General features: G+C 53.6%; 1 protein-coding gene across 3 annotated transcripts in view; it reads left to right on the plus strand.

Annotated features, from left to right (window-relative positions):
- Positions 1-11,899: 11,899 nt before the first annotated feature.
- AXIN1 (axin 1) overlaps positions 11,900-15,693 on the plus strand; it is an 88,776-nt gene continuing 84,982 nt past the window's right edge. For 2 of the 3 annotated variants that reach the window (XM_066275440.1, XM_066275441.1), the window contains exon 1: positions 11,900-12,134. In XM_066275440.1, coding sequence (XP_066131537.1) covers positions 12,045-12,134 — 90 coding nt within the window. In that variant the 5' untranslated portion in view covers positions 11,900-12,044. Of the gene's footprint in view, positions 12,135-12,460; positions 12,480-15,693 lie in introns of those variants that run through there. The other variant, XM_066275442.1, reaches the window with a different exon arrangement.

Genomic DNA, 15,693 nt, shown 5'->3' on the forward strand with positions numbered 1-15,693 from the left:
CCTTGATCCGTATGTGTCCCAGGGAGTGGCTGAGCCAATGAGTCTAGTCAGCTTTAGTGTCAAGGGCCGTCGGTGGGCTGTGGACACAGGGTGGACCATCACTGTGGCTGTGGGCTGGAGAGGGGTGCCTTGGAACTGGGCCAGTAGAGGCCTCTGACAAGAGTGGCCTCAATACCATGTTATATATACTGTCTCATTCTAGTGTTTTTTGAGTCCCAGAAAGTGTTGGGCCCAGTGCAGGGCTTTGCTCCTAATTCTTCATCCTGAGGATGTTACATGAGCCCTGTTCTGGTTTGCCCTGGCTGCCTGGTGGTTGTGGAAGAACAAGTGAGACCTGGGCACCTTTGTCCTTGTCCTGGTTCCTGTCAGGGTGCTAGGACCTCAGAGGAGCCTCTGTGAGGCGCTCACGTGCATTGTGTGCCCTTGCTAAGCCTGTGCTTGGACTCTGTCTTCACCTTCACCATCCATTGCCGTCCCCATGGGTGTTCTGCCAGCTCCAGACTCCCTCAAACTCCTCTACTTCCCGCCCCCACCAGCGCCCCCCAAGCTGGAGCCCTAGGTTCTGGGAACACCCTTAGCAGCCACAGCCCCATGCTGTCCTGTCCTGTCCTCCGCCGTGCACACCAGAGCCCTCCCCAGCTCAGCCTTACCTCCAGCATGGAGCACCGGGCCCTGGACCCTTTATCACCCACCACAAGCTGATCCAGGCCTTGCCTCTGGATAACACCTGTCTGCTGGTGGTGTCCTGCCCTGCAGGGGAGGCCCTCGAAGCTGGGGGCTCAATCCAGTGACTGAGTAGCTTGGGGTGGTTTCAGTGTAAAGTGTGAGAGCAAGTTCAGAGGGCTACCTGAACAGCATCCTTGCCCTCTGCCTCTGGGTCCAGCCTGGCCTACCCTGAGCCCCTTCCCTTGGATGTTTGACCCCTGTTGATTTGTGTTCCAGGCTCCCCCTAGTTCCTGAGTTCTCTGGCTTTGGCAGTGGCCTCCCCAGCAGCCTCTGGGACCCCAGGGGCCTGCCTTAGTCTTGGCTTCTTCCCAGCAGCTCAAGGCTCGCACCTGGTCCTTGCAGCCCAGGAGCTGTTCCTTACACCTTGTTTTGGGCAGGTATGGGCTGGGCTGGGCTGGGCGGGGCCTGGGCCAGGAAGTTGGTCTCTCGGGTGGCCTTCCTGGGGGCCTTGATTAGGTTGTGCTCATCCTAGGAGCATTTGGACAGGCCAGGGCTGCCACAGAGACGAAACCATGAGTGGCTCTTGGATGCTCAGTTCCCTGCAGCACCCAGGAATGATGTATCAGGCCCTTGCTGAGAAGTACTGGTCCTGAGACACCTGGGAAGGCCTCACCAAGAGGACTGGGGGTGTAGGTAAAGGGAAGAGCAGGGCCAAGGTCACAGGTGTGTGGACAAAGCCCCAGAGTCCTGGTGGAGACACAAGGTCTGTGGGCAGCAGAGGTATGGTGAGGCCTTTGAAGGCTGAGGGGACTGTGTAAGCATGTTTGTGTATTCAACAGACTAATGAGAGTCCATAAGGGAGGTTGGCAGACAGAGATAGAGCTGGCAGGCCCTTGGGGTCTGGGGTCTGAGATGGATGAAAAGTTTAGCTCTGCCTGCCTGGGGTTGGACAGTTCTCTCTGCTCTCATCCTGTTGCTCTCTTCTCATAAGACAGCCCCTGGGGCAAGCCTGACCTGAAGTCCTCCTCTTAGCAGGGGCTGCAAGGACACTGTTTCTGCCTCCACTAGGGAGTCAGGCCGGGTATGCAGCAGCCTGGGACATGTCCTGAGAGAGGGACAGGGACACTTCACACTGGACATTCATAAAACACACAAGCAGAACACACATGAAAACATTTAACAGCCAGTGCAGGAATAGCTACCATCCAGCCATGCCTGATCTGACCCTCTGAGGGGACCCTGGAGTGGACCCATCAGCGGCGCTGCCTGTTCCCTCAGCTGTCAGGAGTGGCTTGGGGGTGGCGGTATCTAAAGGGGCTGGTTGCCATGGCTACCATAGGGTTCCGAGGCCGTCATCTGGTCCCTGCCTCAGCCAATCGGCGGTGGGAGCCTGAGCTGCAGCCTAGAGTCACGCTTCTTCCTCCCAGCCACACAGTGGCCAAGAGCAGGGACTCGCTTCCTGGAGTGGCTGAAAGTGCTCAGACGGACAGCCAAGCCCATCATGGCGGACCGCGGGATGGTGGGGCGCGAGCAAGCACACAGAACCAGGCAGGTGAGGTAAGCCGGGCGGGCAGATGGATGGATGGACGGACAGGTGGACAGGTGGACAGGTGGATATGCTTCCTGCTGCCCTTTGTTCTTATGGCTGAGGCCCTGCCCTCAGCCACCCCACCCTCTGCACCCTCACAAACACACACACACACACACAACCGCGCCCTCACTCTGAGACCCTCTCCCCAAATGTCCCAAGGAAGGGTCATGGGAAGAGAGACAAAGGAAACAGCACGAGGCAGAATGAATCCACTGCACCATGGTCCCGAAAATCGCTCTCATGGTCTTTCACATTAGATTTCACATGGAGGCGGCATCAAAGACCCCCAACTGGCCAGGCCCTTGGCATAACAGCCACCTGCCCTTCTCCCAGCCATCGCTTCCAGGGCTAGACGACAAGCCATGTCAAGTCAGTGAGGTTTAAGGGATATTTTTTCGAGAAAGAAAAAAAAGAAGTAAAAATGCGGGGAAAAAAAGGAAAAAAATATCCACCTATAATGGGGAGCGGCCAGCCAAAGATGGATCAGAGGCGCCAAATCCCATTACTCGGGACTTCAGAGGACAGGCCCCGAAAAGACAGCTGCGATTAAGAGCTTGTAAATGGAGTGTCCTTTGGAGATCAAAGACGGACATGCCTGTGTGTGTGTGTGAGTGTGTGTGTGTAAGAACGTGCACTGTGGGATAACTGCAGCGAGGCCGTGCGCCACGGCATGGTAAAGCCTGGAGTGTCACCTGTCTGTCACAGCCACCCTCCATGTTGCTATGTCCTTGGTGCTGTGTGGCTGTGTGGACATGCCCAAGGGGCTGGGCTGGGTATCGGTGATGCCTGGTTGGTACCACCCACACCTGGCCTCATGCAGCCAGCCCTCTAGAAGGCAATTAGAGCCGGGCCTTGTTCCCTCCACCTCTGCTTCCACCTTCTGGAGCATGGTCCTGTCTCCAAGTTCAGCCCCGATGGGCCTGGCAGGAGCCAAGAGCACAGGCCCAGTCCCAGACAGAGCTGGGTGTGAGGTTGAGGTGATGACCCCAACCACCACCCCACTGCCTACAGAGGCTAGGAGCTCCCAGATGGCCTGGCGAGCGTTTCTAGAGGTTCAAAGACTCTGTCGGCACAATTGTTAAGTTATTAGGTAAACTCTGAGAAGCAAATCTTTTAATCCACTGTGGCTAATCCAGTGCACTTTTGTTTGCCTGGACAGATTCTGCAGCAACAAAAGGGCTGAGGGGAACCCCAGCATACATAATCACATACTTATAACTTGGCAGTGGCCGCACAGGGCTCCTAGGCAGCAGAGAGAGATATCGCAAGACAGCAAACTTGAGGGCGGGCAGCAGACGGGCCAGGGTGTGCAGAGGCTGACCTGGAGGATATATGCTGTGGGTGAGGGAAGATGGCCTGTGTCCCAACACAGTCACCAGCTACAAGCTCAAGAGGTTGCCCTGGGGCCCTGGAACTGTGCCAGTGTGGGGGAGGGAGTGCTAAATGAGGTACATCAGGTGGGGAGGAAAGATAACGTGCAGACGGGTGCAAGAGCTCCCAGCACTGGGAGAGAGAGGCCTTTGGGGATGGCGTGGTCAGTACAGAGAAGGGTGTTCCAGATGAGGGAACAGAGAGGACAACGGGAGAAGTCTGCCTGGCGGGAGGGTCAGTGTGGCTGGAGGGAAGCCATGCCCAAGACCGAAAGTGGAAATGGCCTGAGGCCACCTGGGAAGGGAGAACTTCATCTGTTGCTTCTAGAAGTCTGGCCAAGGCCCCTCAGGTGCAAAGCCCCTTCACTGGGACACCACCTTTCCTAGGCAATTGGTTTTGGGGTTGGGGGATGCCAGCAGCCCTGCCCTCTGCTTATGATGTGTTTTAGACACAAGACTTGGGCCACGGTCAGCTGTGGGCTCCCTCTCGTGGCCCAGGCACAGGGACCTCTGAGGCTAGTTGGGCGGGGTCAGGACCCTCCCTTTATTGAGGAGGATACTCTGGCTCAAAGAGGTATACCCACCTTTCCCAGAGCCACCAGCTAGCCCAAGACACAAGCAGCCCATCAAGTCTCCAGGGAGGCAGGAGCTGGGCCAGCTCTGGCCACACCATTGATGTCCCTATGCCTCCCAAGTTGAGGAGGCATTGGGTCGGTGGTGGGCAGGCTGTTCTCCCCTCTTTTTTCCCAGGTCCATGTGGCCAGCAGGGACCTTGTGCCCTCAACACTCACTGTCCAGCCCTGAGCATACTTGACATCTCCTGAACCTTTGGACATATTCCTGGTTGTCAGAGTCCTCTAAAAAGGCAATGCAGGAAAATGTCCCTGCTGTGTCCCTCAGCCTGGAGTAACAGGACCCCTCTCAGGACACTGAGAGTGAGACCTGAGTTGTAGGGTAAGTGGAGTCCACTTCGGGGTGGAGTGTGTTACCCTTGGGGCTCAGATACCTGCTGCCATGCCACTGCTTTTCTGTTGACCTTGGAGCCTGATCCTTGACTCATGGGGCCAGCCAGGGATGTGGGGGACCGTGTCATGTCTGCTGGTGAGGTGTCCATGCAGGGTATACAGGACGAGTAGGAACCATCAGGACAGGATGACATATAGCAGCAGGGTTAGAAGGGAACAGTTATGCCAGGTATCATGTATGCAGCAGTGGACACTGAGCTAACATGAGAGCCAGCTTGTTTGAGGATAAGCCCTGTATCTGTCTCCATAACTCTCTATTTCTTATTTTATTTTATTTTTTATTTTTCTGAAGCTGGAAACGGGGAGGCAGTCAGACAGACTCCCGCATGCGCCCAACCGGGATCCACCCAGCATGCCCACCAGGGGGTGATGCTCTGCCCATCCGGGGTGTCGCTCTGTTGCGACCAGAGCCATTCTAGCGCCTGAGGCAGAGGCCACGGAGCTATCCCCAGCGTCCGGGCCATCTTTGCTCCAATGGAGCCTTGGCTGCGGGAGGGGAAGAGAGAGACAGAGAGGAAGGAGAGGGGGAAGGGTGGAGAAGCAGATGGGCGCTTCTCGTTTGTGCCCTGGCCGGGAATCGAACCTGGGACTCCTGCACGCCAGGCTGACGCTCTACCACTGAGCCAACCGGCCAGGGCTGTCCCCATAACTCTCTAGCTTGGCACTGGGGCCAGGATCACTCCTGGGGCATTTGCCTAAGGCAGTTTCAGCTGAAGGGCAGGTGAGAGAAATCCAAGTAGCAAGTGGGATGCGAAATGTCAGCCTGGATGACATACCAGCCCCACAGATATGAAGGGTGAGTGGAACCAGACGCAGGAGAAAACAGGCAGGGAAACTGACCAATACAGGGTTGGGGCCCAGGGGACCCCAGCCTAGAATGCCCACTGGTCAGCCCAGGAAGCTCAGGATGGCTCCTTCTCGTTGGTCCTGGGGCCTAATTTAGGATGCCTGCATTAGTCACAGAATGGCCCACTACCCTTCCTTCCACTGCCCAACAGATGGGTCAGCTCTGTCATATCCCAGGATTCTCAACCCTGCCGGTCTTTCTTAGACCATTGGAAAGTGGTACCTGCTGCAGAGCTTTGTGGTCTCCATGTAATCATAATAAGTGATAGTGCACAGAACTTCTTCCTAAATGCCTAAGGAAGAGAATGGAACCCATTCCTAATTCTGCTCTCTAGCTATAACCTGGTATTAATACCCTGGGATAATTGGTTAGTCCTCTTGCTTTTATATGTACATGTTCTACAGTCATAAATATGGGCACCCTGTGTGTTCAGTCTCCTAGCTTGTCTCCTTGCAACCTTGATGCAATGGTTCCACATTCTTGATTGGGTTTAGGATGGGGGCTCAAACTACACCCCACGCCAAACTCAGAACTGATAGAAAAAGGACACTTAGGGAGGAGAGATGGAGCTCAGGGCTAAGCTTATGGTTGAGAAGATGGCTGGCCAGTGCTGCTGGACTGGAGCTGTGCCTCCAAAGGGAAGTCCCATCCTCTCTCCCCAAAACTGGATAAGCCTGACCAGGCAGTGGCGCAGTGGATAGAGCGTCGGACTGGGATGTGGAGGACCCAGGTTCAAGACCTCGAGATCGCCAGCTTGAGCATGGGCTCATCTGGTTTGAGCAAAAGCCCACCAGCTTGAACCCGAGGTCGCTGGCTCCAGCAAGGGGTTACTTGGTCTGCTGTAGCCCCACAGTCAAGGCACATATGAGAAAGCAATCAATGAACAACTAAGGTGTTGCAACGCATAATGAAAAATGAATGATTGATGCTTCTCATCTCTCTCTGTTCCTGTCTGTCTATCCCTGTCTATCCCTCTCTCTGACTCACTCTCTGTCTCTGTAAAAAATATAAATAAATAAATAAAAATTAAAATAAAAAAACAAACGAACTGGATAAGCTGAGACTGACTAGTGATGGCACAGTGGATAAAACATCTATCTGTGCCTGACCGACCATCAGCCTGGGATGCTGAGGACCCAGGTACGGAACCCTGAGGTCTCTGGCTTGAGTATGGGCTCACCAGCTTGAGCACAGGGTTGCCGGCTTGAGTGTGGGATCATAGATGTTACCCCATGGTCGCTGGCTTGAAGCCCAAGGTTGCTGGCTTGAGGAAGGGCTCACTGGCTCAGCTGGAGCCCCCCAGTCAAGGCACATAGGAGAAAACAATCAATGAACAACTAAAGGGATGTAACTAGGAGCTGATGCTTCTCATCTCTCTCCCTTCCTGTCTGTCTGTCCCTCTCTCTCTCTCTCTCGATAAAATAATAATAAAAAAAGCATCTACCTGCAATGCTGAGATCACCAGTTCAGGACCCTGGGCTTGCCTGGTCAAGGTACATACTGTCCCTCCCCTGCCCCACTTCTCTCTTTCCCTCCTCTAAAATCAATCAAAAAATATTTTTAAAAATAAATTTTTTTAAATTTTATTTATTCATTTTAGGCGGGGGGAGAGACAGAGATAGAGAATGAGGAGGAGCAGGAAGCATCAACTCCCATATGTGCCTTGACCAGGCAAGTCTGGGGTTTCAAACCAGCGAACTCAGCATTCCAGGTCGATGCTTTATTTACTGTGCCACCACAGGTCAGGCAAATAATAATAATATATGTTTTTTAAAAAATGATGAGCCAAGGCCTCCCTTCCCCTACCTGCCCTCCTACTCCCGTTTCCCACACCTGGGCAGGAGGTTCAGGGAATGGACAGCCTGAAAGGAACAAATTCTGAGGGTCCTATCTCCCTATGGAAGCTCAAATCCATATACTCCTTCCTTGTACTCTCCACTTGAGAGGATGATGGGGCCCTAGCTGGTTTGCTCAGTGAATAGAGCATTGGCCCAGCATATGGGCATCCCAGGTTTGATTCCCAGTCAGGGAACACAAGAGAAGTGACCATCTGCTTCTCTTCCCTTTCCTCTCCGCCTTCTCTCCCTCTTCCTCTCCTGCTGCCAGTGACTCGACTGGTTTGAGCTTGGGCCTCAGGTGACGAGGATAGCTCAGTTGGTCCAAGCCTGTCAGTTTCAGGTGCTGAGGATACCTTGGTTGATTTGAGCATCAGCCCCAGACGGGGATTGCTGGGTGGATCCCAGTCAGGGTGCATGCAAGAGTCTTATTTCCCTCTTCTCACTTAACAGGGAAAAAAAAAAGAGGATTATAGGGATCTGCACAGTATCGGTATCCCATCTCTGTAGATCAGGGGTCCCCAAACTATGGCCCGCGGGCTGCATGCGGCCCCGAGGCCATTTATCCGGCCCCCCGTCGCACTTCTGGAAGGGGCACCTCTTTCATTGTGGTCAGTGAGAGGAGCATAGTTCCCATTGAAATATTGGTCAGTTTGTTGACTTAAATTTACTTGTTCTTTATTTTAAATATTGTATTTGTTCCCGTTTTGTTTTTTTACTTTAAAATAGGGTATTTGCAGTGTGCATAGGGATTTGTTCATAGCTTTTTTTATAGGCTGGCCCTCCAACAGTCTGAGGGACAGTGAACTGGCCCCCTGTGTAAAAAGTATGGGGACCCCTGCTGTATGTAGTTCTCTGCTGCTAGTTTTGCTAGTTTACATTCCCTTGCATTGGGCCATGTCCCATCCCCTCCATGCCTCAACATACCTCCTTGGTACCTCTGGGATGATGCTTTGGAATCCTTCTTGTAAGTTGGCTTCCTCAGCCAAGTGCATGAATACATGTAAGGCTTTAAAGACCACTTTATTTAAAAGTATCCCTTTTAGGTCTAAATTGAAGGAAATAATTTCATTTCTGCTCCTAGGTTTTGTTTAGTTCCTGGAAAGCCTGAACAAATGTCATCAACATTTAATCAAATCAAAGCCTCTAATGACAAACTCCTGCTCCCAGGGAAGGGGACTTCATTTTAAATGTAATGAAATGGGGGTGCTCCCTGATTCCCGGCCAGGGCACACAGGAGAAGCGCCCATCTGCTTCTCCACCCTTCCCCTTCTCCTTCCTCTCTATCTCTCTCTTCTCCTCCTGCAGCCAAGGCTCCATTGGAGCAAAGTTGGCCTGGGTGCTGAGGATGGCTCCACGGCCTCTGCCTCAGGCTCCACGGCACTAGAATGTCTCCAGCGGCATCGGAGCAATGCCCAGCTGGGCAGAGAGCATTGCCCCCTGGTGGGCATGCTGGGTGGATCCTGGTCAGGTGCATGTGAGAGTCTGTCTGACTGCCTCCCCGCTTCTAACTTCGGAAAAATACAAAAAAAAGAAAGAAGAAGAAAAAAAAGAAAAGGTGTTCTACCTTGGCACTCACCTGTTCAAAAATGAGGTTCCTGCAGATGTATCTGGTCTCAGCACTGGGTGGCTGATGCAATCCTCTGCCAAGTCACCCCTGCTTCATTGCAGACCTGCAGTGCTGCCTTCCCTGCATCCCTCTCTTCAGAGTTTTCCCCAAGCATCCTCCTCTGGTCTCCTCCGCCTGGACAATTTCCCCTCCATGCCCACAGCCATAACCCACCATAGAGCGCTGTTTCATTTCCTCCAGGCCTTCTGATTCCCTTTCTGTCCCTGCAGGGTGGGGGCCCTGAGGAGCTGGAGGCCCGAGGACCCTGTTCTGGTCCCAGGGCCTGGGGACATCTGCCACCATGGGTCAGGCGGAGGATGGATGTGGACACAACCCCAGGAGCATGGCCTGGCCGCAGCAGCAGTTCTGCAGAACCAAGGCAAGTGTTGGGGGCCTCAGTCTGGGGGTGAGGAGGCTTCCGGGGGACCAATGTATGGGAGGCTCTGCTGTCTGTTCAGTCCACCCAGGACTCCTGCAACCCACAGGGATCCTGTTGTGTCATGCAAATCACCCACTTTGTCTCCTCTATCTGAGGCTGAACAGGAGAAGGAGGGGCTGCAGGAGCATCTTCTGTGCCCAGTACTGTGGGGCCCGAGGCCATCCTAGTGAGAGTGACACCTGCTACCAGGATCCTAGTGGGGCCATGTGGATTCAGACATGCAGCTCCTGTAATGTGCTGTCCTTATCCACACCCTTGTTCCCTGCCCAGCCTGCCCCTAGGTATGGTAATGGCCTTAGGAGGTGGCCTGGGTCCTCAGCAGGCTGGGGATGTTTCTGGTGGCCCCCATCCCTTACTAACCCCTATCCTACAAAATCCTAGGTGCCAGATACTATGCTGAATCCTGGGAGAGGCAGTCACCAGAAATGGGTGGCCGAGTGGGAGGTTGGCTGGTGGTGCAGGCAGCTCTGTGCTAGGACTTCTGGCCCGACCTGGAAGACATACAGAATGAGGGTGGGCAACAAGGGTGAGCAGTGTCCAGGAGAAGATGTGGTGGCATTAGAGGTGACCGGGGGCAGTGTAATGGAAGCAAGAAGTGGGCGGGGTGGCATGGAGAAGACACTAGCAAAAGGCCCCGAGGGGCTGTGTACACCAGAAAGCAGGCTGTTGGGGTAGCTGTAGATGGATGAGGTATTGGGGAGCCCTGAGACAGGAGCAGGAGGAGGCAATCAGGTCCTTATGTGACTTGAGTGGCAGTTTCCTTGTCTGTACAATGGCAGTATAGTTGTCCCCTGAAGGCTGCCAGGAACATTTCTCCAGGTGTTAGGCAGAGCATGGCTATGCAGAGAACAGGGTCTTGGGTGGTCGTAGGTGGGGTCAGAAACAATTCCTTAGGGGCAGTAAACAATTTCTGGTTCCAACATCCTTCCTTCCAGAAGGGGCTGGTGGTGGTTGTGCAACACAGAATTGGCCAGATGGGCTTACAGGTCAGGGCTGCCATGGTGATAGCGATGGGGAAAGGGATAGGGTGCAGGGATCAGGACACCCAGAAGCCCTTGCTCTCAGACTGGCCTTGGCAAGTGAGACCCACAGGCAGTGGTGGAAAGGGGAGCTCTTGTCAGGACTGTGGATGATGCCTTGGAGAAATTGAGGAAGGTGGGCCCAGCCAGGGTGGGGCCTCAGCCAATCTCAACCCACAGCTCTTTGGAGGTTGGGGCTCCTAACCAAGTGACAGCTAGCATTTATTGGATGCCTACTGCCTATTATGTGCCCTAGCCCTGAGTCCAGATTGCCTGGGACTCAGGGAGGTCATGGCCCCATACCACCACCTCAGCGTCCTGGCCAGGTCCATAGCTGTGGGCATAGAGAAGCGGGAGACACGGGCTGGATGTCACCAAGGGTTCAGCTCCGGGTAAGCCTGGCTCTGCCCCCAACTGCCCAACTCCTGAACACTTGCTCCCTTTAGTGCCCTGGACATTGCGAGGGTCTGCCTGTCCATGTCAGCCAGCCCCGAGGTCTTCAGTCCCTCTGGTCACCCCTCCCACCCGGGCACTCGCTGCTCGTCCCGAGGACCGTGGGTGCTGACCTCAGTAACCGTAGGCTGGTGGACTCCCCCTGTGGGCAGCAGCAAAGGGCTGCAACCTAACATGCGCTTCACGGTGTCTACATCTGGAGGCCTGTCGTTCTATTAGTGCATCGACCTAGGCCTTCTGGTGACCACAGTCTTTTCATAATCCTTCGCGGGGGCGCCTCCTCATGCCACTCACCTGGACTCCATTGGTCAAGGGGACAACGCAGTTTCTGTAACCCCTTCTCTGGACCCCTTCAACAGCGCTGTTGCTCCGCCCCGCCTATATCGGCATATTTAACCACGCCCACTGGCTCCAACCCCCGCTTCTTGTCCCAGATCCACTTGACCGTGTTTGGCCCCGCCCCAAAGCTCAGGGCCCACCCATATACCCTGGCCCCGCCCCCACAGTCGAGGTTCCCACCTCTAAGCTCTTGGCCCAGTCCAGTGCTCTTGCTCGGAATCGCGCTTTCGGCCTCGCCCCCGCGTTCTCGGCCTCGAGCACGTGCCCCGGCCCCGCCTCTACGTTCAAAGCCCCACCCCCACACACGAGGACCCTCCCCCACTCTCTTCGCCTTATCCCTGCGCTCTGGCTCCGTCCTGCGCTCTCGGACCAATTCTTACTCCAGTCCCGCCCTCACGTTCTTGGCCGTGCCCCCACGTTCTCGTCCCACCCTAAGTCTCGGTCCCGCCCCAAGCTCTCGGCCCGCCCCACGCTCTAGATCTGTCTCACGCTCTCGTCCCTTCTCTCTCAAGGGGCCCCGCCTCTAGCCCCGGCCCCGCCCCGCTCCCAAGCCAGGCCCCGCCCCCGCACTTCCGGGCGGCGCCGGCGGGGGCGCTCGGGCCTGGGCTTCGGCACTCTGGGTTTTGGTTCCCCGCTCGGGGAAGCATTCGCGGCCCCCGCCGCAGGACCGGCCGGAATCAGGCCGGACCCATTTCCCCGCGGAGGAAGCCGGTGAGAGCGAGCGGCCGGCCTCGGCGGCGCCCCCGCGGCCTGCCTGCGCCCGCCTCGGGGCCGCCGCGCCGCCGCTGCGATGGGGGCCGCCCCGGGCCGCGCCCCCGCCCGGTCCCTCCCGCCGCGCCGCCACTGAGCGCATGGGCCGCGCCGCGCCGAGACGCTCCGCGCCGCTCCGGGAGCCGGGCCCGGGGCCCTGCCGCCGCCGCCGCTGCCGCTGCCGCGCGCGGGTGAGTAGTGCGGGTTTGTCGCGCATTCCTGAGGGGCGCGGGCCAGTGCGGCCGCCTTTTGTAGGCCGCATAGGCCCGGCCCGGCGCGGGACCCGGAAGAGGGGCTCCGCGGGTGCGGGCCGGGAGCGTGTGAGGGCAGGCTGTGCGGGCCGGCAGTGCTGAGGGCAGGCTGTGCCGGCCGGAAGCGAGGGCGGGAGGCTGTGTGGGCCGGCTGTGCGCGCTCGGAGGGCGTGAGAGGGGAAGCTTTGCGGGCCGGGAGCGAGTGAGGAGGAGGAGTGCTGGAGTGCTCAGCCTGTGCTTGAAGGGTGTGCAGACGGCGGGGATGGACGAGGAAAGCGTGTGTGGGTAAGGCTGTGAGGGCAGGTTTGTCAGAGCGGGCGCGGGTGCTAGCAGGGGATGGAGAAGGCAGTGGTCGTTGACATTGTGGGGAAGAGTGCTGGGTTTGGTTTGGGAAGGTCACTCTTGCTCCAGGTGAGTAGAAAGATGTAAGGAAGACCCAGGATTCTGGAAGGGGTGGGGGTTCCTCCTGGGGGAGGCTGAGGTCTGCAGCTGATGTGTTTGATTGTCTGATGCTGGGAGCGTGCTGTGGTCTGTGGGCTTTGGGCATGTTTCAGGGTGTGGATGGGGTGAGGAGTAGCTGTTGCGGTGAGACATTGCGTGCAGGGGTTCTGGAGAGAGGCTGGACAATCGAGTGTCCCTTGCCCCAACCCCCAGCAAAAAGTAGGAATGAGTGAGTCTGAAACCCAGGGAAGGCACTCACTGCCTCTGAGGCATAGGTGCCTTAGGTTGCATCTAGGCTGTTGTTTAGCTTATGTGAGTGGCTGTACTCTTTCAGGTTGATGCTTTGTCCCCCAAACTCTCTCTTGGCTGTAGGTCTTAGATTCTGCCTCCACACCACATTTTGAAATTCAGTCCCCCATGAAACCAGAGCTGTACAGCCAGGGCAGGTGAAACTTAGTTCCACGCTGAGACCAGTAGAGAAAAATAAATCATTCCTCTTGGGATTTTTCTCAGCTCACCTCTCAAATTTATAGAGTTCTTATTGTGCATCTCGGCCCCTCCTTTATGCTCACTCTAATGTTCTCTGCTTTTTCAGGAAGAGTCTCGGGTATACTTAGACGGGCACTGTTCTAGAGAACACACACAGTGTAAAGCTGACCTCCCGAGATAGCAGTACCAGGGTTCACTTTTAAGAACAGTTCAGGAACAAGGATGGGAAAAGCATCCAAAATACAGGGTTACTGTTTGTTTTTCAGCAGGTGTTAGTGTTTCTTGGATTTTTAGTTTCAGAAAAGCTAAGTGGACTTTTTTGGGGATTACACTCATTATTTAGAATTTAGGTGATGGGAGAATGGATTTCATGTAAAACAGTAGCCTTTAATCTTTAAAGATTTTAATTAATGGACAGCTGGGGAAATATCAGTCATGCTGTATATAACTTCCACACGCCATGTAAACCAGAAGGTCGAAAACTATATTTGAGCTAAATAAAGAAATACATACACATCTGTAGCATCGAGCTAGCTGCTTGGTACCCAAGGGGTATGTCTTGTCAGTGACCAAAGGAGATTTTAAATGTGGTATCAGAGTTGTAGATTCCTTTTATGTAATCTGTTTATTGATGATGGTTACATGCTATTGGCCAGATTTATTGCTTATGGGCATTTGACTCTAACTTGAATTAATATAACTGCTTTATGTGTAGTATGTACATGTGTGTACACTAAATGCTTGGTGCTTCTCTGTGGAAACCTGGGGAGTTGTGGGAATTGGAGCATATTTCAATAACATCAATAATTTGGAGAAATGTTTCTGTGATTCCAGAGACATCAAAGTTTTTTGTCAGTTGACAGCCTAAAATAGATGTGAATTATAAGAATTATAAAAAATGTTTCTTCTTCTTTTTTTAATAAGAGGCAGGGAAAGAGAGAGACAGGAACATTGAGCTGTTTCTCTATGTGCCCTGATCAGGGATTGAACCTACAACCTCTGCACTTCAGGTCAACACTCCAGCTAACCAAGCTGTCCAGCCAGGGTTTAAATTTTTTATTTATTGACTGATTTTTAGAGAGACAGAGAGAGGAAAAGAGAGAGTAGGGAGGGGGAAGGAAAACATTCATTTCTTGTTCCACTCAGTCATGCATCCTCTGTGCTCTGACTGGGGATTGAACCGCAACCATGTCGTTTTGGGAAGATGCTCTAACCAACTGAGTTAACCGGCTAGGGCCGGGAATGTTTCTTCTGAGCAATGAAAAATAGTTTAAAATGATTAGGGAGACTTGTTCACACTTGTATTAAAATGTTAGTCTTTTAAGACAGCCCCAGTTGGGGGGGGAGAGAAAGGGCTAGATTTTGAATATACTGTTGTTTCTATCGAATAGTAGTTCAGCATCTGTTGAAGAGGTAACATTTGGCATCTGTGGCAAGTGTCCTTTTTCTTTATGTCAATGAATTAAATATTTATTGGTGTTTAGTTGCCAGACCCTGTTCTAGGTGTTGTGGGTCCTGCAGAAAATGTTTAAGTCAAGGTGCTACAAATAATTTACATAGAAGTCTTAAGGATCTTAAGAAAAAGTGACAGTAGGGAAAAAAAACTAAAAAAAAGAGAAAGTGACAGTGATTCATAATTATTTTCCAGTTCAAACACAGTGATTTGGTTCTTTCTTGAGGCCAGTAATCTGAGTATTTCTAAGGATGTGTGGCTGGATGTGGGCCCTCTTCCCTGAGATGGTATCCTGGACAAGAGGACATTTGACATCCATAGGCTAGTGTGGTGCTGAAACACCACAGCCACTCTTTCCTTGTTGATGGTGCTTGAAGAAAGCAACTTAGCAATTGAAGTGGTCCATAAACAGCAGGGTGCCACAGCCCACAGGCCATGACCTTAAGAAACAGGCTCTTCTTGCTGAGGCTGAAATTACAGCCTACCCAGTCGTTTTTACAAAAAGTCATTAGCTGCAGAAATGTCATTTGGTGGACATAATTGTGACCCAGCCTCCATTTCTGGATGCTTTTCACTATTAGCTTTCAGCAGCTGCTGGCAGGTGAAGTGTGTACAGTGTGAGAATGCAGGTGTTGGGGGTGGATTACATGTAGGCCAGGGTACAGAGTGTGCAGTGATGGCCAGGGAGAGCTACCCTTTGTGCTGGTACCATATTTTAGGGTTTTGTTTTACTTCTTCTGGCTTGTTCAGTGTTGTAGGCATTTTGAACTTGACATGCTTCTCTGCAGCCCACTTTTAGGCAGACCACTTGTATTATGGCAGGCTGTGTTGCACTCACCCCCTTGGGTAGGTTGGGAGGCATAGACTGAGCTTGTGGGCTCTGAGAGCTCCTGTAGGATGTGACAGGGAGGACCAAAGACCATGGCAGAGTGCTGATCCAGGACAATCTTCCCTCATACCCAAGGCTGACTTGTAGTAGCAGCAGCAGCAGCAGCAACAAAAAACCCCCATGGTTCCCTGAATTCTAAGAGAGTAGAGGATTTGGTTTTCAGCTTACAGAGTTAAATCATGTGAGCTGTATCCTTCTTTAGATAAAAGTTAAAATTGTATTGAATT

The sequence above is a fragment of the Saccopteryx bilineata genome, chromosome 4, assembly GCF_036850765.1.
Source record: "Saccopteryx bilineata isolate mSacBil1 chromosome 4, mSacBil1_pri_phased_curated, whole genome shotgun sequence".
Lineage (NCBI taxonomy): Eukaryota > Metazoa > Chordata > Mammalia > Chiroptera > Emballonuridae > Saccopteryx > Saccopteryx bilineata.